We start from the raw sequence: 21,522 nt of genomic DNA, 5'->3' as shown, positions 1-21,522 counted from the left end.
ATTTGTTTTGTTTTGTTTTCATTACAAGGCAGTGATGAACGAGAATGTCATGCACCACTCTGATCTTAGTGCTGATAACCATCTCTAACCCATATTTTATCTGAGCCGTTTCTCAAGTTTCATTTGTCTTAAAGATGTCTTTTGGTTACGAATGGTTGTTACCCTTTTAGATGTGTTGTCTGAATTCCAATAACACCCCCTTAGTGTCATTGACTCTCACTGTGGTGCCACTTATGAATTATGTTCGTGTGAAGGGTTCTACAAATTATTTTGTTTTTATTGGTTGGCTTTGTTCATTTGTTTGCCATTAATGCAATGGTTAACTGGAATTCTGTAATGGATTTATTATGTCGATGGATGCATATACCGTGGGATGGGAGGTTGTCTCATACGTTGATTCTTTGGTTGCCAAAGATTCTCAAGATCGAGTCCGAAGCTCATATGGTTAAGAACGTTGAGAAGATATGTTTAATGCAGTTAAATTGTTGCAATTTACAACATTCCTCTTATTGCTTAATAAGAGTTTTTGTACGATTTAATAATCTTCTAATTGTTGTTGTAGCTTATATGATGAGATCTTGTTACTCACAAGTTTCCCAAGTTGTATCTTGGAATTGCTGATTTTGTTCCTAGAATCTGACAATAATAGTTCTGAATGTTTCTAAGTTATGCTCCTTGCATTGTGACCCATAAGTTTATTTTTAGCTTTCATCAATCAATTGGAACATTAATGACTTTGCAGTGAGAACTGAGAAGGGCCAAGAATTTGGTCTTGAACCTGCTTCCTTCATATTTATAGCGATATCAACATTCAATTTATGACGAAAATTAGGGTAGAAACAGAGAGAGAGACTTTGACCACAATATCTTCTGATGGATTTATGGTAGCAGAGAACTGTACAAGGTGTTTAAGATTTATAACTGTCCGATTTGTTCTTCTGTACTCAGTTTCGTTTCGAATCCCTCCCATAGATGTATTACAGAAGAAATGTTGGTTATGTTCATGATTTTTTTATTTTTGGGGTAACCTGGTTATGTTCCAAAAATAGTACGGTAACAGTTGGACAAAACAAGAACTAAGGAGATAAAGTTTTGACCAGGTGAATTCAGAAGAAACACTCCCAACAGAATTTTACCAGTCAACAACAGACATTTTTGTGCAAACTGTCACTCAAGCTAATCATTAAAAACTTAAGATAGAACATGATCTGTTGTCTTCAAACTCTTCTTTTTTCTATTTTTGTTGTTTTTTTTTTCCTCGAACCATCATGCTCCTGTATGGCTATATATATATATATACTCTTTCAAGTTTCAATGCTTGTAACTTCATTCTTCACGACATCTTTTCTGGACGTGTAAACATTTATCGATCATTTATCGATCAGCGCAAGGTTTGAGAAAACTTAATTAGAGCTTTCATAACCACTTAGGTATTTACTCAGAGAGATGGGGGAAGAAGCAGCAAAAACAGAGGAGATAAATTTCACAGAGGTGTGGACGACAACATGGGAGACCCCTTACATTATGCGGCTGGCTCTCTCGGCTGGTATTGGAGGACTCCTCTTCGGGTACAACACGGGAGTCATCGCAGGGGCTCTTCTCTACATAAAAGAGGAGTTTGGTGACGTAGACAACAAGACATGGCTCCAGGAGATCATTGTGAGCATGACCGTGGCTGGAGCCATTGTTGGAGCAGCTATAGGAGGATGGTACAACGATAAGTTTGGTAGGAGGACGTCCGTTCTTATTGCCGATGTGCTCTTCCTGGTGGGTGCCCTGGTGATGGTGGTCGCTCATGCGCCGTGGGTCATCATCCTCGGCAGACTCTTAGTGGGTTTTGGGGTTGGTATGGCTTCCATGACCTCACCACTTTACATATCTGAGATGTCTCCTGCGAGAATCAGAGGCGCCTTGGTCAGCACCAACGGACTTCTCATCACCGGAGGACAGTTTCTGTCTTATCTCATCAACCTCGCCTTTGTCCATGTAACCAACCAAACTAACTCACAAAATGATTTTTCTTTAAGATTTGAAAAGTCTCTAACTTACTGATTACTCACACAGACACCGGGTACATGGAGGTGGATGTTGGGAGTCTCGGCGATTCCGGCAATCATTCAGTTCTGTCTCATGCTAACGCTACCAGAGTCTCCGCGGTGGCTCTACAGAAATGATAGGAAAGCCGAGTCAAGAGACATCCTCGAGAGAATATACCCGGCAGAGATGGTTGAAGCGGAGATAGCTGCACTCAAGGAGTCTGTCCTGGCAGAGACGGCCGACGAGGATATTATCGGCCATACCTTCTCCGATAAACTCAGAGGCGCTCTCTCGAATCCAGTTGTCCGCCACGGCCTGGCCGCAGGTATCACCGTCCAGGTCGCCCAGCAGTTTGTGGGAATCAACACTGTCATGTACTACAGTCCCACTATTCTGCAGTTTGCAGGTTATGCATCCAACAAGACAGCCATGGCTCTTGCTCTCATAACCTCCGGTCTCAATGCAGTGGGGTCGGTAGTAAGCATGATGTTTGTAGACCGTTATGGTCGGCGCAAGCTTATGATCGTTTCCATGTTCGGGATCATATCTTGTCTTATCATATTGGCTGCCGTCTTCAATGAAGCCTCAAACCACGCTCCCAAGATCGATAAGAGAGACTCCAGAAATTTTGCTCGAAATGCTACTTGTCCCGCATTTGCCCCATTCACAGCCTCCCGTGCTCCTCCCTCCAACTGGAACTGTATGAAGTGTCTTAGATACGATTGCGGATTCTGCTCCAACGGAGCACAGGAGGTAATAAAGTCTCTTTACTCAAAACACACACAAAAACAGTACTGGCTAGATGAATTAAGACTCATGTTGGGGTTATATATGTTTTGTCACAGTACGCACCTGGAGCCTGCGTTGTTCAGTCTGCTGATATGAAGGCATTGTGCCACTCTAAAGGCCGAACCTTCTTCAAAGACGGATGCCCCAGCAAGTTCGGGTACCTGGCCATCGTCTTCCTCGGGCTCTACATCATTGTGTACGCTCCCGGTATGGGCACAGTTCCATGGATTGTCAACTCAGAGATCTATCCTCTTCGCTACAGAGGGCTTGCGGGAGGAATCGCTGCAGTCTCAAACTGGATGTCGAATCTCGTCGTGAGTGAGACGTTCCTGACACTTACAAACGCGGTCGGGTCATCAGGAACATTCCTTCTATTTGCAGGGTCCTCGGCAATCGGGCTGTTCTTCATCTGGCTGCTTGTGCCTGAGACCAAAGGGCTTCAGTTTGAGGAAGTGGAGAAGTTGTTAGAAGGAGGGTTTAGGCCTAGTTTGTTGCGGCCGACGACCAGGGAAAATCAAGTGGAAACGCCTTAGCAGTACTTATGGCTGCAAAGCCAAACAACAACATAACAAACACAAATTTTCCTAGTTGGTCATTTCATATTTTTTTTCACTCTGCTCATTACAGCTGAGACTCAGAATGATATCTAATTAGTTGAAATATCCGGCAGTTGCCACAAACCCCAACTTATACATAGATCATCTCATTAACCTCACTTTTTTCACAAGCTATATGATACTAACACTAACGAACTTCATCCATTCCTTTTTGTATTATTTAATTAAAAAGAGTATGTTTTCTTTTAACAAGAATCAAAGATCCTTACAATGATCCTTATATCATAACTAGACAAAATAGTGAGATAATGCTTTAGCAATGAAGAAAGAAAACGTATCAAGCTGTCTGTTATCTCTGTCTAATGTTAACTTTATCTCGTTTAGTACCCTTCCTCACAAGGGATAGAGCCTAGTGATACAAAGGAGACATATTTACCTCTTTTGAGAGCAAAGTGGTTGCAAGTTGGCATTTTTTGCAGCTTAAGCGTTGCACAGAAGAGCAGAGCTCAAGTATGTGGAATCTTGACGACATAAACACAGATCAACGGATTTTCTTCCATGCTTGCAAAAAAGAAAATTTAAGTTGATAGAGATATATAGGAGTGATAGAAAGTATAAAGTGGTAACCTTTCATTTGGTTTTTCATTCAAGTGGTAAACACACAAAATTAGGATTCTGCGAGCAACATTGGATTGCTTAATGAAATTGATGGCCAAAACAAAAATCAAAGGAGCCAAACAAAGCTATGACTGTCATAAGGGGAAGAGAAAGAGAGAGAGACCTGTCCAGATTTATGGCAGCATCATTGTCGAAAGCCATAAATTGATCAAGAGAATCTTCACCAAAAAAAATATCAGTGTCCGCCATTTTCGACGTTTGGAGGTATTTCTGAAATCTGAATTCTGAGAAGAAGCTAAAAATGCAATTTATTAAGTATAATAAAAGGCCTCACTAGTTATTTTTATTTACTTATAAGCCCAATCAAGAGAATTAAAACGGCGTCGTACAACAACTTCCCAAATAAACTAAACCCTGCGAATTCGTCTTCCTTGTTGACCTGAAACTTGCGGAGGAGGAGTTTGAGAGAGAGGGAGAGATCGAGGATATGGGAATAATAAGGAGCTGCTTCTCTTTCATGGCGGGATCAGCTTTTGGGGTATACTTGGCCCAGAACTACAACGTTCCCAATATTCGTAAGCTCACCAACACCGGTCTCGTCGTCGCCAAGCACGTCGAAGAGAACTATCGCAAGCCCAAAAAAGACGATCCCCAATGATTTCCCGTACACACTAATCTCTCTCTCTCTCTCTCTTTCTTTCGTTTTTCTTCTAATTTTTGGACTTGTTAGGGTTTCTCTTGTCTTTTTGGTTTTGGAATCGAAGAAATATCAATCCTTTTGCTTATTGAAAGTTTGAGATTTGATGGCTTCTTATTGATTCACTTTGAATTAGAGTGAGATCAGAAACTTAAATTATGAATCTCGTTGTAGACTCAAGATTAGAAATGTAGTAAGAGCTTGGTTTTTTTAACAAATGTTGTGTCTCAATCAGTTTCATTGTGTGATTGTATTGAAGGTTTCAAATGTGAAGGTGATGGAGAGAGAACAATGGAGGTGGTGTTGCAAGGCTTTCTCAACATATTAGTTAGTATTGGTTCTGCCATTTGTGCAGAGATTTGATTTCACTAGCAAGTTAGATAATTTGACAAGGTTATGGAAGTCCTCAGTGGTGGCTGCTGGTTTATAACTTGCATTCTTGTATGATTACTGATACTAGATTCAAACTAAACACATCACTGTGTATACTCTTTTCTTTCTTTTGTCAAGATGTAATAATAACCATAACGCAGCCAACATCTTGTTGCCTTTTTGGTATTTGAAGACCCTACTCTTTTCTTCTTCTTTTGCTCAGAGATTCATGGCTTTTGATTTCCATGTCCGGTTATAGATAACGGTTTCCAGTGGTCATGGTGAATTAGAGGAGGAATTTTGTTCAGATATTCTGCGGATTTTGATTTCGTGGTCTGGTTCTAGTTAACGATTTCCCGTGGCCTCATTGGATCACAGTAGTAATACTTTGCTAAACTCCCAAATTTCTTCTATAGACCTTGTACCTCCACACTTGCTTTGTTCACTACAAACTCTCATTATACCATATGTAAGTGGAAACTACTTGTTCATCTGGAGGTTTTACATTCATAGATCAATGGATGATAGTGTGAAGTAATGGTATACCAAAAAGGCAAAGAGTTAAGGATCAAATGCAACACGCATGGTCAGTTCAATGGTGGCTTTAACATGTTTTTGACCTTGTCTCTTTTCTTAACCAATTAATATCATTATCCTTCAACTCGATTATATTCTAAAGTTCCAAAACAATATGCATCATTTGACTCAGTCCATCTCTTCATTTGCGTCTTTCTTTTTTTGAATCTCAATTTTCTTCCGTAAATTATTTAACATTTAAATGTTACAACAAAGTCGTTTTACCTCGATGTGAATGTTTTATGTTTGTAGTAGTTTGTCAACTTTCTTCTGTAAATAATTTACAAGATAGTATTTCTTTTGTACTTCAATTTTCTTTCGTAAATTATTTAAAATTTAAAAGATATAGTAAATTTACCTCGATGTGAATGTTTGTTATGTAAGCAAATTGTTATTAATTCCTACTTGCTAGTAAACTTTAAATATTAGTTTAATGCATGTCATATAAAGATTGTGGGTGAAACGTGTAAAGATGGGACTTGTCAATAAACAAATTGAATCTCTTTCCGCATACATACAAAACATACATTCCCTATAATTTGTCAAAGCCTCCCTAAACACAAAAATTTTAAATAAACAAACCTCTATAGATACGTAAACTATATTTATACATACATTTATATCAAACCCGCCGGCTTGGCTCTGCCGTCACACGGCAATGAAGGAGCCAATGATGCGGCGGCGCACACTCATGATCTGCGAGAAACTCTCACTTCCGTCGGTACGTTATACATCCATACTCATACTTCTCTTCTATCTTTCTTTGTAGTTATATATATATCAATCATTTCATGTATCTTACATTTTCTTCTCTCCTTTTCCATTTTCGAAGTTCTTTTGTTTTATTTTCTTTCTAATTTGAAAGATGATAAAGGGAAATATTTGGTTCCGTGAGTCTCTGTAAGTTGTCTTGAGTGAAACCATCGTTGTTTTTCGATCATCAATTTGTTTTTTTCTATAATTGGAGTATACGTAAAGTACTAAAACAACAATTATATAGAATTTGATGAAGTATATATGTTGAGCAAAGTATTAACTTGGGAGACCAAAATCAGTTTCAAGTGATAGAGATAAACGCAGATGTGGGATGTGTTTGTTGTCAAGACAGAGTCTCAAGGATTGTCTCCAAGATGACCGGTGAGCTCTCTACGTTATCACCAAAGATGTTTTGTGTTTTATCAAACTAAACAATGATTATTTGATTAAACCCACAAGTTATTTATTTATTAAGCAACTTGCTACTTAAATTAATTATGCTTAATTCTAATTTTGTGGCTGCTACCAACCGTTTACTATCTTCCTTATTCGCTCTTAGAAGTAAGAACCATCCACGATCTTTTTGTTTAATCCTATCTGTCATCATTGATTTTCAAGAATCAAATTTATTGACCAAAGAAAAAAGATTTGGCAGGAATCGAAGAGTACGTGGTTGATTTGAAGAAGAAGCTGGTCATGGCACGAGGTGACTTTAAGCCACGTTTGGTTTCTTCTCATCAACAACAAGTCAAGGATGTTGTCTCTCAAACTCCTTCTCAAAATGCCAAACGCCTTTTGCGACCTCTAAATCTATTCCTTCGTTCCATTTTCTGTCTTTGTTTACGTCCACGTACATTATAAAATTCGAGTCTCACTTACTAGTACAAAACGCATTACTCTAGTTAATAGTTGTACAAAGTAATTTATATATCCAGATTGATTTTTTTGTGGTACATAACATAAAATTGTCTTTCTTTAAAATTATTGTCTTTCTTTAAAATTATTGTCTTGCATATATTCTTGTTTTTTTCTCCACCAAATGCGATATGTTCTGAGTAATGGATGGTGAGATGCATATTGCTCATGAAAATAGTTCTCGCGTGAATCTGCGTAATAGATGAAAGTACTTCATATATCATTGAACAAAAACAAAATCGATATCTAATAACCACACGATTACCCAAAATTTATGGCAAACAAGAATGCTTAATTTATTGAGAAAGAAATGAATGTAAAACATGAGGCTAGGTAAGTGTTACAAATGCCCAAAGGAACCCATTCGTTCGTATTAATTAAAAACAACAAAGTGGAGAGTAACGTTTTCATACTCTCACTGGCCTTCTTGTGGTATACTCAGCTCTTCATAATCACCAACTGTTACCTCAAACGTTTGAGAATGGTAAGTATAGGCAATGTATAACTGCTTAGGTTGGCCGGGACAAGGATCGCAAAAGCCCATGATCCCTGATTTCTTCACTCCCTCATGGAGCTTGAGCTGCCCTGAGTCACTCACAAGGAAGTTCATCGGCACTGTAACGTCAATGACTCCCGAATCCACTCCTTCCACTCCTTCGTCTCTTCTCTCTATCGCTTTTGGGTCACCATACAACGCTTTCGTTACTATGAGCCCATCTGTTTCAACTTGCCGGTTTCTCTTCCTTGTGGCTACGGTTTGTAGCAATTGCTGGGCTTTCTCGGCCCTTGCCCTTGCTTCCCCAACCTAAAACCCACAATTTAAACAAATATTCATAATAAGATCGTCTACCATAAAATCACAAGGAATCTAGCTTTGGCTACCAAAACTCGTAAGTAACCATCACCTGGCCCCAAGTTTTCTCTATATTCTCCAAGGCCTTTTGTTTTTCTCTTTTACGCAAATATGGCTTCACCACAAATTTCTGCATGGAACAGTGAAAATGTTTAATCGGGCAAACAGCTTATAAAAATAGAGCGTAGATAATATTTAGAGGGTCCAATCACTCACCTTTAACAAAAAGTAAAGAGATGTTGGAACAATGAATGCTCCAGTTGCAAATACTGGAGCTATATGTGAGGAGAGCAGAATCTGCATGTTTTAAAGATAATCATCACGAAGGTGTCAAAAGTGAAAGACTTCCTCAGAGTAACACGGATGTCGGTTTTTGTCCATAATTGATGGTGCTCTAGAATCCATCCCTAGGCTTTTAGGATTGTTCTTTGGTTCTGTTGGTTTGTAATTTTTTAATATATTATACTCCAGAGATTACAACACAATCTGTTCTGTTCTTATCCAAATAACAGCAGAGATGACACGACAAGAAAAGAAAGGAAGAAATTAACACTCACGGGAACAATCAGCTTTTGGCTACCACGGTGTAGCTCTAGTTTCCAAAAAATACCCTACAAAAAGTATAAGAGTACCCGAAATAAGCAGATTGCATAATACAGTAGAACCTCTATAAATTAATACTCGATAACTTAATAAACACGATAAATTAATAAATTTTGCCGGTCCCGAGTCGGACCAATGTAAAAATTAACTAAATTCGATAAGATAATAAGATAATAAGATAATAATTTTTTTGAAATCCCTATATAAAAATATGGTCCTAATAATATCATAAATTAATAATCATGTAAATTTTTATATATATATATAAGGGGTTTTCATAAAAATAGCCAAAATTTACTTTAAGTTTTCAAATTTTAGAATATGCATCATTTTTGTTTTAATAATCGTAGGTTTTTCAAATACAACTATAGATGTCACTATTTATAAATTTTAATTTATGTATATCGTTTATATATGTAAACTCTATATAATCTTTGTTATTCATTGTAAAAAAAATTATTTTCTCTTCGAAATATTAAATGTTTAAGTCTAAAACTATAAAAATTTTAACATCCAAAACATTAATTTTATTTCGATCACATTGTTTTCCTCATTTTTTTAAAAAAAAAATCAACAATGAAAACAAAACTTTCTATAAATTAATAAATATTAATTTACACTATAAATAATATTTATTAATTTATAGAGGTTTAACTGTAGCTAAGAATAAGATGGCTCTTAAAGTTTAAAAGAATAGTTTACCTTGATTCCAATTGTATACATCATTCTTACGGTACTGAACTCAGAAATCTTCCTTCCACCACCGACCTCAATCTCAAGAGCATTGCTGAATAAGTTAAACAAAAATATATCCAAAGTAAAATGAGAACAATAATTGCGCCACACATGTAAAGACAACTTAAAAATGATTTCTATCCTCTCGCACATCATACATTAGGTTGCTCAGGATTGTCAATAAAACATACCTTCCAATTCTACCTACAATACGACCGTGAGATTTGGATGAAAGTTTACGAGTATAACGAGCTGATGCTCCGAGTGCACCCGATTCAATCTAGTAATAGCAAGATTATAGCTAGAGAAAGTAAGAGAGATGGTTGAGGCGGAACAGTCGGAATGTAATTTGGTAGTCAGCGTACCTTAAAGTCACCAGCAGCAGATACATTCTCGTCTCTCTTTTTCCATCCAACTGTAATTGCTGACCGCAGACCCAGTGCCAGTTCAATCTGGATGAAATGAACTATTTTAAAATCGAGAAAACTGCTTTCTTGCCATCTTAGAAGGTTGAATCAAAACAACAGAGAGAACATACATTTCCGCTTGAAGTTTCTGAAAGCTGTCGAGTCCACGTGTTGGTAAGATTGATGGAACCATCACTCAAAGACTTGGAAATATTGATTGTGGCAGTTGAATGTATGGTTAACTGACTGCCCCAACAAGAAACCCATAAGAGTCATATAAACTGACACCATAAAAGATGCCCAGAAAAAAAATTAACCAGAAATCTCATGAGCCTACCGTGTTGTCTGCATTCCAATAAGCGACTGCAACCCCGCTGAAGCGACAAACTCTATAGATGACACTGGAGAAATCTGTCGTCTCAGAATGGCAGTAGCAATTCCACCACCAGACTTTTCATTGGCCGCCAAATTTCCACCAATGGCAATTGCATCATCTTTTGACAACTGAGACTGCACTTGACTAGCCATAACCATTCTGACAGTTTTGCAGATACAAGCACAAAAGAAAAGAAAAAGCATCAAAAAACAAAAACTACTTCAAATGAAACAAAGTACTCAAGGCTAGTGTTGAGCAACCAAAATTCTCACACAAGATAATGGTTACACACAAACTACACAAGAAGAAAACAGAAACAAGACCAAATCTTTTCTCAATAACCATTTCCTATCTAAAAATTTCCCAGGCTAGTCAAAGTCTCCAAGGTCAAATTAGGAACCCAAATCAAGAACCATGCTACCAAAAAGACATCAAAACTTGAGAAGAAGAACAAAAGAATTACCCTCTCATGATGCCATCGCCGCCTAAAAAATCTGGGACAGACAAATTGAAGAGAATAGAACCAGTGGGTTGAAAATGTGCCATCTTCTTAGCTTCTTCATTTCTCCTCTTAATCCTTTCAAGCTCCTCTTTGATCTCATCGGGCTTACTCAGCCTAGGACCAAGCTCTAATCCTGAAGTCAAGCCTTCCATGCCATATAAGTCATATATTAGCCTCTTAGTCTCATCCGACAGTATCTCATATGCTTCACATATTCGTTGGAAATTCTCCGTAGCCACTTCCTTCATCTAACCACACAAATTCGAAATCAGCCCACTAAATAAAGCTACTTCCTTTATGTAAAGTATCCAAATTTGATATCACGAAGAACAGAAACGAATTGATTCGATTGGAGCAAACCTGAGGAGATTGGATCTTGTCAGGGTGATAAACTTGAGCCCATTGACGATAAGCTTTTCTGATTTCTTCGTCGGAGGCTTCCGGTGACAAATTCAGAAGCGCGTAGAGTTCTCTGTTGGGAGGTCCCATCGGAGCTGCTTCTTCGCCCATCATTGCGTAAGATTCAATCGGTTCGGTGATTGAATCTCGATAGAGACAGCGAAAGGAAAGGGATATAAGAAAGAGATAATTCCCGGCGCCGGAGGGTTTTAGGGGTTTTGCGGCGGATGAGGTTTTGACACCGCTGCTCTCGGCTTTAGCTCGCTTTGACGCTTTGACCCTTGCTTGATTCCCAAGTCCATTCTTCTTTCCCTTTTTTCGTCCCCAATTTCTTCGTAAATTCTACTTTTGACATCTTACTTTATAAATTGATCAATTTTCCCCCAATTTTCATTTGTTAATGGGCCTTAAATGTCCATAATCTTGACCCACAAAACAATGGATTTCTAGACAGATTAAGAAAAGTTTTACTTCGACACAAGAATGAAGAAGCTTCTAGATATATCTAATCAGTTTGATAAGAATGGGTTTTGTTTGGACTGAATTCAGATGTGAGATACGACACCACCAATTAAGTAATTTTCTAGCCTAATTTGTTATGGATACTTGAAAAAAGGTACTCAAGTAATTCTCCGTAGGTACTCCTGTTTTTCGTCACCGCAAGATTGGCTCATAAAATCATTGTAGCAATCTTTCGATAATTAATAGTAAAAAATTATGTCAACATGGTCTAAAAACAAGAATACCAAAATGTAAAAAAGTCTAAGTCAACAGAAAAAGGAGACACTTGGATCCGTAGGCATCTCAAAGACAGTTTCAGACAATTTGGACCGACGCGGTTTCAACACAAGACAAGTGGAGTCGTGTCTTGTTTAATCAATTAACGTTACTCTACCCTTTCCTTCCTCTTTCCCCCAATTTTTTTGTTTTTTGTTACATTAATTTTCCGCCAATATCCTGACTCTAAAAGAATTGTTTTTTTCTGTTCCAATATATAAAATATTTTTAAATTTTTTTGTTCCATTTTATTAGATGTTTTATAATTTCTATGTACAATCTATATTAAGTTAGTAGTTTATAACTATTTAAATTATGCAATATATTTGTCTGTTGGCTGAATTTTTATTAAAAAGAAAAAATTCTTATCTTAATGTTTGTAATTTTAGCCAAAACTTTTTTAAAAATGAGACAGAGGAAATATAATACAGCCTATAGTGAAATGATACAACACGTAATCTTGCTATGATATACAATACAAATAATATCCATGTACAGATGTACTATAAAAAATACAAGATGGCTGTTATGTATTAATAAATATGCATATTTGTGCACGTAAGTCAACGTTAGATATCCACAATTGGAAGTATTGTACGATTGTTTTTAGAGCATGGTTTCGAATTTATTTGACTATTTGAGTTGGAGGGGCCGTGTTTAGAATTTTGGGGTTCTATGAAAAATGCAAAAGAAAAAAATACATATATATATTTACTCTTTTTTTTTGTCAATTAACATATAGATTTATTTTGAAGTAGTTTATCAGTCGCAGCCTGTGATTTCTAGTTGTCAATGGTCAATGAGTTGCTGTAGTGGAGAAGGCTAAAACATAGAATGGATTTTCATGGTAACCGCAACATAAGTGGTCCAAAACCAAACGTGACAAAGACGACTATTAGAATAACGATAATAGTTAATGTGGTTAGGTATAATTCTAGTGATTGAAACTATCTTTCCACTAAAATTATGGGAAATTGTTAAAAATACCTCTTTTGGTGTATCCCTTTTCAAAAATGTCCTTTTTAGATATCCATTTTAAAAAATGCCCCTTTTTAAATCTGAAATTTTTATAAAGTTTTATTAGGTTTATAAGGTACTTATGGATTGTAACTACTACTTGAAGACTCGATACAAGTATTTATAAGGTTTTATAAAGTGTTTTTAAAGGTTTACAAGTTATTTTAAAAGATTTTTAAGGTTTTTCAAAGGTTTTACAAGATATTTTAAAGGTTTTTAAAGGTATTTAAAATGCTTTTATAAGGTATTTATAAAGTATTTATAAGATTTTAGATACATAGAAATGTAGTTTGTGTATGTTTTAATAATATTACATACATATTTGGATATATTTTATATTTTTAAGAGCATTTTTTATAAAGTTTTTAAAAAGAGGTATTTTTGAAAAGTGGCATTGAAAAAGTAGCATTTTTGCAAAAGCCCCAAAAATTATACTATTATGCATTTTACTTTGTATTTTGCTAAGTAAAATGTGAATCATACGTAAGATCATTTGTTTAAGTTGAAAAATATTTCATCTATTTTTCCACTCAATTACTTTCATCTTCTCTCCTCAGACTAATCCAGGTGCTTACCGTACAGTCTCGTGAATGTGACTCAAAACATTTGTAGAGGAAAAAAATGATTAAGAAAATTGTATTGTCTCACTATTCTTGGTCCAATCTAAAAATAAATATACTATATATAATAGTAGAATTTTGAATAAAATTCCTTATTTTCGGATTTTCCCTTCACTTTTGTTGAATATATTTCCATTAAAAAGATACTGGAAAAAAGTTCCCCCTTACTCCCTTAGATACTCTAATTATTAAAGTTACTAATTCATATTTCAATTCCTCTAAATTAAATACCAGTATTTAACATTTTTACTCAATTAAACGACCAATATATTTTACTTTTTCACACACAATATGTTAGTTTCTTGACAGAATTGACTTTGAATTTTAGTGGAGATTAGTAAAACAAATATGTAGTGGAAATATAAAAAATAATGAACTAGAATGAGATTGAACACCAGGCACCACCACTTGCCAAAGAGGACAACGGCTCAGTCACATGGTCCTAGCTGCCAACAAAAACATAAAATAAAAATACGGTTACTTCCATAACTCACCTTTTAGTTATTTATTTGTTTTAAAAAACAAAATAAACCAAACCACTAAACCTTAATTCATCATCTTCTTGTGCGTTACAAACTAACAGCGTTACAAATCTCTCTTAGTCCAAAAAATGTGACTAAAAGATTTTCTGCGAGTTTCTCTTTTTAAAAATCTGGAATCCAAATCTTATATTTCAAATTTTCCAATTACAAATAAAGATTTCAATAAAATTATTTTGGAAACAAATACGAATGTAGAATTCGATCAATATGACAGACTTGCATCGGAAAATGGAAAGTACAGAAATTTATAATTTTCAGCCATCAACAATAGTAATCAACTTATTTTAGGTAAATAAGAGCAACCTAGGAATATATGTATGCTCAACCTTTTTGTTTTCTTATCATTTTTAAAATAAAAATATGATTAATAATGTTCTCATTGGCCAATCACCATTATACCTTTTTAACCCTTCACAGTCTCCCAGAAACCTCCCTCTCTCTTTGATACAGTCTCTGTATATATATACGCGTATGCGTTTACACATTCCCTCAAAAAAATTCAGATTCTTGATAAATTCGGACATTGTACAGAGAAATCAAGAATGGATTTGCTGAGAGGCTTTGTGTTCTTGTCTTTGGTTCTATCTTTTATGATAATCGAAACGACGGCGTATCGAGAGAGACAGCTGCTGCTGCAACCGCAAGAAACGGCGATAGATACCGCAAACGCGGTGGTGACGGTTCAAGATCGGGGTTTAAAGACGCGGCGGCCGGAGCATAAGAACGCTTACGCAACGATGATGTACATGGGGACGCCAAGAGACTACGAATTCTACGTTGCGACTCGTGTTTTGATCAGATCGTTGAGAAGTCTCCACGTGGAAGCTGATCTTGTCGTCATCGCTTCTCTCGACGTTCCTCTCCGGTGGGTTCAAACCTTGTAAGTCTCTCTTCCGACAATTATTAAACGCTGTCGTTTTGGGAACTTCACCACCAAACTACTCCCTCCGTTTCGGTTTAGTTGTTTTAGGATTTAAATTTTGTTTTATAATAGTTGTTGTTTTAGGTTTTGAATGCAAATGTTTGGTGAAAATTCCAGTTTTATCCCCACTGTTTTAATGTTTTGGCCAATGAAATTTTTTATAAAATATATTAATAAAGGCTAAAACAAAAAATTTAATGCTTTTTTTAATTTGTGTGAAAAAACCTTAAACGACAACTAAAACGAAACGGAGGGAGTATTAAATTACGCTGGAATATACCATTTCTATTAAATTTTATAGTTTTTGATTTTATCATAAAAACATTCAAAATTTTCACTATAATGGCATCGTGCGTGAAACAGCAGGATTTTTTAAAAAAAAATCAAATGGGAGTTTTTTTTTTTATATCAACATTACTTAACTCTTTAAGCAAAGGGAAAATTAAAAATAAAGATAAGAATTGGTCCTTGTATTCTTGAATTTCTTTTTTCTTATAAAGTGAATGAACCTATGAAAACAAATATATTTTTGCAGTTTAGTTTATAGAAACAAATATTTTAGGAAGTTATAGGTGGCAGATGCACCTTCCCTTTGCTCTACGTCCTTCCCTGGTTGGACTCTTGATTCGCTTTTTTTTTCTTAGAAATTGAAGTAAGCTTAGAAAATTGTTCGAATGAGACAACGACCACCTTATTCATAGAATATATCGAGACCCAAGATATAAGTTTAGCTGGTTTTTATTCTATCTTTTTCTTTCTCTTGATTGGCCTCACGAACTCAAACGGACTTTTTATACATTCTTTGTTCATTTTTTCGTCCTTACTATTTTTGTGTAAGTAAAAGTTGGAGAGAATCAGCATTTATGTTTGACACTTTAGACCCACGCATTTAACTCCATTTGTATGACAACGCGCCTATCTGTATAGAAATATCTTTGTTTAAAAAAATCAATGCTCAAAAACTCGTTAGGTGTCATCTAGTTTTGAAAAACTTTTTTTTTTTTTCATATTAAATTTTGAATTAGTTTAGTATTTTTATAAGTTAAAAACAATATTTTTGAACATATTTAATAGACATGTAGGTCTATCAATCATTTGACTTCCAATAGACAGATTTGGCTAAAGCTAAGGGGTCCGAATGGTATTATTAACCACCAAAACAATCGATTTCAAAAACTTGGAAATAAACCATATGATTTGGTAAAACCCTTAGTCAACAATTCACCCAAATAAAAGTTGAAACATGCGTAGAATTAAGAGAATGGGAATTAAAAGCGATCCATAATAACAATAAAATCTTACTAGTTACTAGTATTACATTGAATTGAAAGCACATTAACTTAAGGAGAGTTGTTTGACTTTAGCGCTTTGACTGAAACCTTTTGGAAACGAGACAGAGCTGTTTTTGGTCAAATTAATTAATTTACGAGCAGCCAATCTGCTGTAGAGATCATGCAATGACATCTACATCTCAACCTCATAACCTATAGTAATAGTTTTGTGTCCCTTGACAATAAAAATAAACCTATAATAACTATAAGCAACATTTGGCATGCATAAACAAATATACAAGTGTATTTTTTTTTAGACGATACATAAGAATATATTTATTCTAAGGAAACATGCATGCATAAACTACTTTGTTGGTATGATGTTTCTGTGTGTGGGATACTAACGAGGATGTGTGTGAGCAGGGAAGAGGAAGATGGAGCCAAAGTGGTGAGAGTTGAAAATATGGATAATCCATACAGGAGACAGACCAACTTCAACAGTAGATTCAAGCTTACACTGAACAAGCTCTATGCTTGGGCTTTGTCTGATTACGACCGTGTGGTCATGCTAGATGCCGATAACCTCTTCCTTAAGAAAACCGACGAGCTGTTCCAGTGCGGGCGCTTCTGTGCGGTCTTCATTAACCCTTGCATCTTCCACACTGGCCTCTTCGTGTTGCAGCCTTCAGTGGAGGTGTTCAAGGACATGCTCCATGAGCTACAAGTTGGAAGAAAGAATCCTGATGGAGCTGATCAAGGCTTTCTTGTCAGTTACTTCTCTGATCTTCTAGACCAACCTCTCTTTCGTCCTCCGAGTAATGGATCTGTGCTTGGTGGCCACTTGAGACTTCCCTTGGGCTACCAAATGGACGCTTCTTATTTCTGTAAGTCTCTTAATTTTTCTCTCAAGATGTTGTCTATAATGATAAGTACACATTAATGTTGGCTAATGCATTAACTTCTCCTCTCAGATCTTAAGCTAAGATGGAACATACCCTGTGGACCAAACAGTGTGATTACATTCCCAGGAGCTGTTTGGTTAAAGCCATGGTACTGGTGGTCATGGCCTGTTCTTCCACTAGGTATCTCATGGCACGAGCAGCGCCGCACCACTATAGGGTAAATTTAAATTTCAAATGATGATGACTCCCTCTCAAGCTCTATATAATGGCTAATAATAATGATATTTTGTGTGAATCTTGCAACAGGTACTCAGCAGAAATGCCTTTGGTCATAATTCAAGCAGTGTTCTACCTTGGAATCATACTGGTCACACGACTAGCTCGCCCTAACATAACCAAGCTATGTTATCGCCGCTCTGACCGCAACTTAACAACGATCCAAGCAGGTTTTAAGTCGGTCGCGCTTCTCTCTGTAGTTGCAGCCTACATCTTCCCATTCTTCACCATCCCTCACACCATCCACCCACTCATCGGCTGGTCGCTCTACTTGATGGCTTCTTTTGCTCTCTCCTCTATTTCAATCAACACTCTCCTCCTCCCAACGCTCCCTGTTCTCACTCCATGGCTCGGCATTCTCGGGACGCTTCTCGTCATGGCCTTCCCTTGGTACCCTGATGGAGTGGTCAGAGCCTTGTCGGTTTTTGCATACGCGTTTTGCTGCGCACCTTTTGTGTGGGTTTCATTCCGCAAGATCACATCGCACCTCCAGGTTTTGATTGAGAAAGAGGTGTTGTTTCCGCGATTGGGAGATTCAGGGACCACTGCAGGCTTCAGCAAATTGTATTAGGCAGTCTTTATTTGACACATTGTTTCTGTATATAAAGGATTATTATTGTTTCATTCACATTACATTTATATCAACTCAGCCTAACCTTATTTCATTAACATAGTAAGAGTATCAATTTCGATAGCATGTAGAGAGACCAGAGTAGATTCACTTGGATTACTTGCCTGCTAGACTTATGAGAGTGCGGCTTCATATATAATACTCTCAGTTTGATGAAAAGTTATACTCCATATTCTCTACGATTAGTCATTTTAAGATTATCAATGAAACCACCTTTCGAACTGATCAAAGAGAAGTAGCTTAAGTTACTTATTTTAAAAACGGAACAAGAGAATCAACGGTAACGAAGGAGGGAGAGAGTGTTGTTTTTCTTCCAAGTAGCTCTACGTGATGGTCGATTCTTGTGGTTGTTATGACCCTTTCCACGCAAACCTCTGTTCTTCTTTCCTTCTGATGTGAGACCTCTGAGCTCACGGTGCTTGTGAACAGGGTTACAAATCCAGTTGATTCTCGGGTCATTACGTACTGCGTTATGAGCCGGATCCACAAGAATGATCTCGTAGTACTTGTAAGTCGAATCCTCGTTGATCCAGTAGGAGTTGACAACTCTCAAACCACTAAGCTTCCTCCCAGCTCGCTCCTCCGCAACAGACCTCTTGCTTCGTTGGAACTTGAGTTGTGTCACTCCTTGGTTCGTTGGCTTACCATACACAATACCCTTAGGAACTGGCCTCTTCCTTCCACCTCGTCTCACTCGCACTCTGTACACCACATATCCCTGACATAACAAAGCAAAGCAAGATCATGTAAGAACCAAAAACCAGTTACGTTAAACCCTAAACCCTAAACTAGAACCAAAAACTTGAAAGTTGAGGGAAACAATCAAACAAATCCCAACAAGTCACCTGCTTCGCCTTGAACCCCAAACGGCGAGCTTTGTCTGGACGAGTGGGTCGAGTCAAACGAACGATCGAAGGTTGTTGTCTGTAATCCCAACACCTCACGCGTTGCAGGTGCCTCATCACATCCGATTGCTTCTTCCTCCATAGCTCCGAGACATACTTGTACGCACCTACTCATCACAGAAACATATTGAACAAAATAACGAATCATTCATTACAACAACTGTAGACGAAGATTATCAACAGCAAATTGTTTACCCATTTCTCCAAGTTACGCACAACTTGCGAGCAGATTATTAGGTTATCGCCAAGAATAAATATATAGTGACATATACTAGGTCTCCACATATTAAAACCGGCGCGTTTGCTTTGGGCCACTTTAACACCCATTGGGCTACCATCAGCGAACTAGTCCAATAGATAGCTAGGGGTTTATTGGTCAATTCACGTGTTATTGAATTCTATAATTACACACTTTTTTTTTTTTGTCTAAATCATGCATTATTTCTTTAATAATTTTGAAATACTAGTAAAAATTTGGTTTTGTATATTCAATAAACTTTGTCTAAATCATGCGTTATTTGTTTAATAATTTTGAAATATTAGTAAAGATTCCTATTTTGATTTTTTCTTAGCAAAAAAAAATATTAGTAAAGATTTGGTGTTGTTTATTTCACAATATTTGTTGGACTTTAACAAATTAATAAGTCTTTTAAAAGTTACACTATATACAAAAATTTAAATGCGAGAGTAAATTTTGTTATTTTTAAACCCATTTACTTTATATAATTCGACATGTTTGATTTTTTAAAATCCACTTAAATTGATTGAAATACTAAATACATCAAACAAAATAGCACCATAACTAGCAACTTCTTTCCAATTTGTTATTTAAAAAAGAAAAGGTCCTCCAATGGCATTTACAAAAGATCTCAGAAAAGTAAAAATTAAACCCATACATATACAATTTGTTTTCATCTAAATATAAGATCTGGAGTTCTAGACAATAAGATCAATGCGTTAAAATCGGAAGAATTTTAAATTTTAATCCTAAATCCAATGCCCTAAATATTTTTTTTTGGTGAGTTCCAATGCCCTACATATTTTGTCATCGCTTACTGAGTTTTTGGGAGGTTCTTTTTCATGTATATCGTAAAAGAATGAAAACAAGCTATTCTCTTACCTTTTATGAACCAAATAATGAAAGTGTATAGGTCTGTATATAAAGTAGCTTGGCCTTTGGTGAGGACACCAAGTCACCAATATTATCAGAAGTTACAAATTCCACTTTCGTCTCGTTCGTACAATGTCGATAGTACGGACATAACCTAGCACGTGTCCCTCAGCCCACCATTTCCAACTTCATCTCTAGATTCTCTCAACTTTTGTTTGTTTCTTCTTCTTTTTACACTTTTTAATCATTTTTTTACCGTAAAGAGAAACAATTCAGAGGACAATATCTTCACGCCAATTTGTTCTTGCGTACCCCTTTAATTTCAAACTAATGATTACGTTAGACATCTAGAGATAGCCTTGTAGCTTAGTGGTTTTTTTATTTGGGATTATTTCCCCCCCGTGAAGCTTACTGATTTGACTTGCTATGAGCAACGATGTCAATGTGTTGTTCTTCACGAATCACACGAGAATCAACATTGTTCATGTCAAGACTTGGAGCATTATTGAGACCGTATGTTGTGAAACCGATTTTTTTTTTCCAAGGAATATAATAATGTTGTTAATCGTTCGTTACTCATCAAGGCTGAAGAGAAACTTTTTTTTTTTATATAATGCTAAGGAGAAACTAGTGACCTCTTATATCTTCTCCTTTTTTAATATGCTGAAGGCCTGAAGCAGTACACGAACAAAAACGTGAGTTTTATCAGTTTTTAGTGATATGTGGTAGTAAATGTAAGTTTAAATAAATGACTGGAGGCGTTACAATTTTTTTTGTCGATCATTACAATCATGTGTCGAATTACAATATAAATTGCAAGTTTATACATGTCTCGAAAAATCTAAATACTTGTATATCATTTACTTGTACATGAGTACATCATTAATATCTAGGATAATTATGTTTATTAGTTTATAGAATTAGAAGAAGAAAAAAAGAAGAAGTCAAGACACATTCGATCGAACCAGATCCAACCCAACCCAACCCAACCAAATCAAGCTGAACAATCATCTAAATAGCTTATTAGATGTGAATGCTTCGAGTCTAGTCCAATTTTTAAAGCATTCATTGTTAATTAAAGACTTACCATTTGCAATCATTAAATTACGGAAATATAAGAAAAATATTTCCAGTATATTCATTAATTTTTTAAAAAAGAGGATGAAAAAAATAAGATGGAAAAATATTTTACTCACTTAAGTTAATTATTTAGTCGAATATAAATGATCTAGCTAGCCAGTAGATCAAAAACGGAAAGATGAAAATAATCTAGTTTTGGAAACTGGAGTATACGGATCTAGTCACCTAGGATTCTCCAGCTTGTATACGTCATCGTTGGATATATCACATCAACAT

At 36.1% G+C, this 21,522-nt stretch overlaps 6 protein-coding genes and 1 long non-coding RNA gene across 9 annotated transcripts; 4 read left to right on the top strand and 3 right to left on the bottom strand.

The window, feature by feature from the left end:
- Positions 1–1,302: 1,302 nt before the first annotated feature.
- Positions 1,303–4,301, bottom strand: LOC110229103. 2 transcript variants are annotated; one of them, XR_002332541.1, is made up of 3 exons: positions 3,820–4,301; positions 2,890–3,371; positions 1,303–2,735 (listed from the first exon to the last, which is right to left on the bottom strand). It is a non-coding gene; the product is annotated as an uncharacterized LOC110229103 (long non-coding RNA). The 2 variants fall into 2 exon arrangements; XR_002332542.1 differs by having other exon boundaries at positions 2,890–3,249; positions 3,820–4,293.
- Positions 1,376–3,371, top strand: LOC9315639 (probable inositol transporter 3). Its single transcript, XM_002881366.2, has 3 exons — positions 1,376–1,986; positions 2,065–2,790; positions 2,883–3,371. Exons 1-3 carry the CDS (start codon positions 1,447–1,449, stop codon positions 3,357–3,359), a joined length of 1,743 nt encoding a protein of 580 aa, XP_002881412.1. The 5' UTR covers positions 1,376–1,446; the 3' UTR covers positions 3,360–3,371.
- Positions 4,302–4,384: 83 nt separating the features above from the next.
- LOC9317477 lies at positions 4,385–5,279 on the top strand. Of its 2 annotated transcripts, none has more exons than XM_021028078.1 (2): positions 4,385–4,665; positions 4,973–5,279. In XM_021028078.1, exon 1 carries the CDS (start codon positions 4,489–4,491, stop codon positions 4,657–4,659), a length of 171 nt encoding a protein of 56 aa, XP_020883737.1. In that variant the 5' UTR covers positions 4,385–4,488; the 3' UTR covers positions 4,660–4,665; positions 4,973–5,279. The 2 variants fall into 2 exon arrangements, with proteins under 2 accessions (XP_020883737.1, XP_002881411.1); XM_002881365.2 differs by having other exon boundaries at positions 4,391–4,665; positions 4,958–5,279.
- An 897-nt stretch (positions 5,280–6,176) lies between these two features.
- Positions 6,177–7,355, top strand: LOC9315638. Its single transcript, XM_002881364.2, has 3 exons — positions 6,177–6,367; positions 6,702–6,783; positions 7,058–7,355. Exons 1-3 carry the CDS (start codon positions 6,305–6,307, stop codon positions 7,261–7,263), a joined length of 351 nt encoding a protein of 116 aa, XP_002881410.1. The 5' UTR covers positions 6,177–6,304; the 3' UTR covers positions 7,264–7,355.
- Positions 7,356–7,588: 233 nt separating this feature from the next.
- On the bottom strand, positions 7,589–11,562 carry LOC9317476 (chaperone protein dnaJ 13). The gene is made up of 11 exons (XM_021028048.1): positions 11,154–11,562; positions 10,755–11,041; positions 10,253–10,450; positions 10,047–10,161; positions 9,874–9,960; positions 9,700–9,788; positions 9,476–9,560; positions 8,728–8,781; positions 8,387–8,467; positions 8,223–8,300; positions 7,589–8,122 (listed from the first exon to the last, which is right to left on the bottom strand). Exons 1-11 carry the CDS (start codon positions 11,304–11,306, stop codon positions 7,733–7,735), a joined length of 1,617 nt encoding a protein of 538 aa, XP_020883707.1. The 5' UTR covers positions 11,307–11,562; the 3' UTR covers positions 7,589–7,732.
- Positions 11,563–14,521: 2,959 nt separating this feature from the next.
- Positions 14,522–18,205, top strand: LOC9315637 (putative glucuronosyltransferase PGSIP8). Its single transcript, XM_002881363.2, has 4 exons — positions 14,522–15,028; positions 16,765–17,225; positions 17,313–17,460; positions 17,550–18,205. The coding sequence occupies exons 1-4, from the start codon at positions 14,691–14,693 to the stop codon at positions 18,088–18,090; spliced, it is 1,488 nt and encodes a 495-aa protein (XP_002881409.1). The 5' UTR covers positions 14,522–14,690; the 3' UTR covers positions 18,091–18,205.
- A 93-nt stretch (positions 18,206–18,298) lies between these two features.
- Positions 18,299–19,440, bottom strand: LOC9315636 (60S ribosomal protein L15-1). The gene is made up of 3 exons (XM_002879523.2): positions 19,251–19,440; positions 18,996–19,162; positions 18,299–18,868 (listed from the first exon to the last, which is right to left on the bottom strand). The coding sequence occupies exons 1-3, from the start codon at positions 19,252–19,254 to the stop codon at positions 18,425–18,427; spliced, it is 615 nt and encodes a 204-aa protein (XP_002879569.1). The 5' UTR covers positions 19,255–19,440; the 3' UTR covers positions 18,299–18,424.
- Between the last annotated feature and the right edge of the window lie 2,082 nt (positions 19,441–21,522).

The sequence above is a fragment of the Arabidopsis lyrata genome, assembly GCF_000004255.2.
Source record: "Arabidopsis lyrata subsp. lyrata unplaced genomic scaffold ARALYscaffold_4, whole genome shotgun sequence".
Classification (NCBI taxonomy): Eukaryota; Viridiplantae; Streptophyta; class Magnoliopsida; order Brassicales; family Brassicaceae; genus Arabidopsis; species Arabidopsis lyrata.
The sequence above is the reverse complement of the archived record's forward strand: the minus strand, read 5'-3'. Positions and strand labels throughout refer to the sequence as shown.

Bases quoted from the DNA above. Each gene is read 5' to 3' on its own strand.
- LOC9315639 (XM_002881366.2), top strand. From the start codon at position 1,447: ATGGGGGAAGAAGCAGCAAAAACAGAGGAGATAAATTTCACAGAGGTG. The intron at 1,987-2,064 runs GTAACCAACCAA...TTACTCACACAG, and splicing joins TCAACCTCGCCTTTGTCCAT to ACACCGGGTACATGGAGGTG. The intron at 2,791-2,882 runs GTAATAAAGTCT...GTTTTGTCACAG, and splicing joins GCTCCAACGGAGCACAGGAG to TACGCACCTGGAGCCTGCGT.
- LOC9317477 (XM_021028078.1), top strand. From the start codon at position 4,489: ATGGGAATAATAAGGAGCTGCTTCTCTTTCATGGCGGGATCAGCTTTT.
- LOC9315638 (XM_002881364.2), top strand. From the start codon at position 6,305: ATGAAGGAGCCAATGATGCGGCGGCGCACACTCATGATCTGCGAGAAA. The intron at 6,368-6,701 runs GTACGTTATACA...GACCAAAATCAG, and splicing joins AGAAACTCTCACTTCCGTCG to TTTCAAGTGATAGAGATAAA. The intron at 6,784-7,057 runs GTGAGCTCTCTA...AAGATTTGGCAG, and splicing joins GATTGTCTCCAAGATGACCG to GAATCGAAGAGTACGTGGTT.
- LOC9317476 (XM_021028048.1), bottom strand. From the start codon at position 11,306: ATGATGGGCGAAGAAGCAGCTCCGATGGGACCTCCCAACAGAGAACTC. The intron at 9,961-10,046 runs GTATGTTCTCTC...CATTTCATCCAG, and splicing joins CAGAAACTTCAAGCGGAAAT to ATTGAACTGGCACTGGGTCT. The intron at 8,123-8,222 runs GTGATGGTTACT...TGTGGGTTTTAG, and splicing joins TAGAGAAAACTTGGGGCCAG to GTTGGGGAAGCAAGGGCAAG.
- LOC9315637 (XM_002881363.2), top strand. From the start codon at position 14,691: ATGGATTTGCTGAGAGGCTTTGTGTTCTTGTCTTTGGTTCTATCTTTT. The intron at 15,029-16,764 runs GTAAGTCTCTCT...GTGTGTGAGCAG, and splicing joins CTCCGGTGGGTTCAAACCTT to GGAAGAGGAAGATGGAGCCA. The intron at 17,226-17,312 runs GTAAGTCTCTTA...TTCTCCTCTCAG, and splicing joins AATGGACGCTTCTTATTTCT to ATCTTAAGCTAAGATGGAAC.
- LOC9315636 (XM_002879523.2), bottom strand. The intron at 18,869-18,995 runs GTGACTTGTTGG...TTGTTATGTCAG, and splicing joins TGGGGTTCAAGGCGAAGCAG to GGATATGTGGTGTACAGAGT.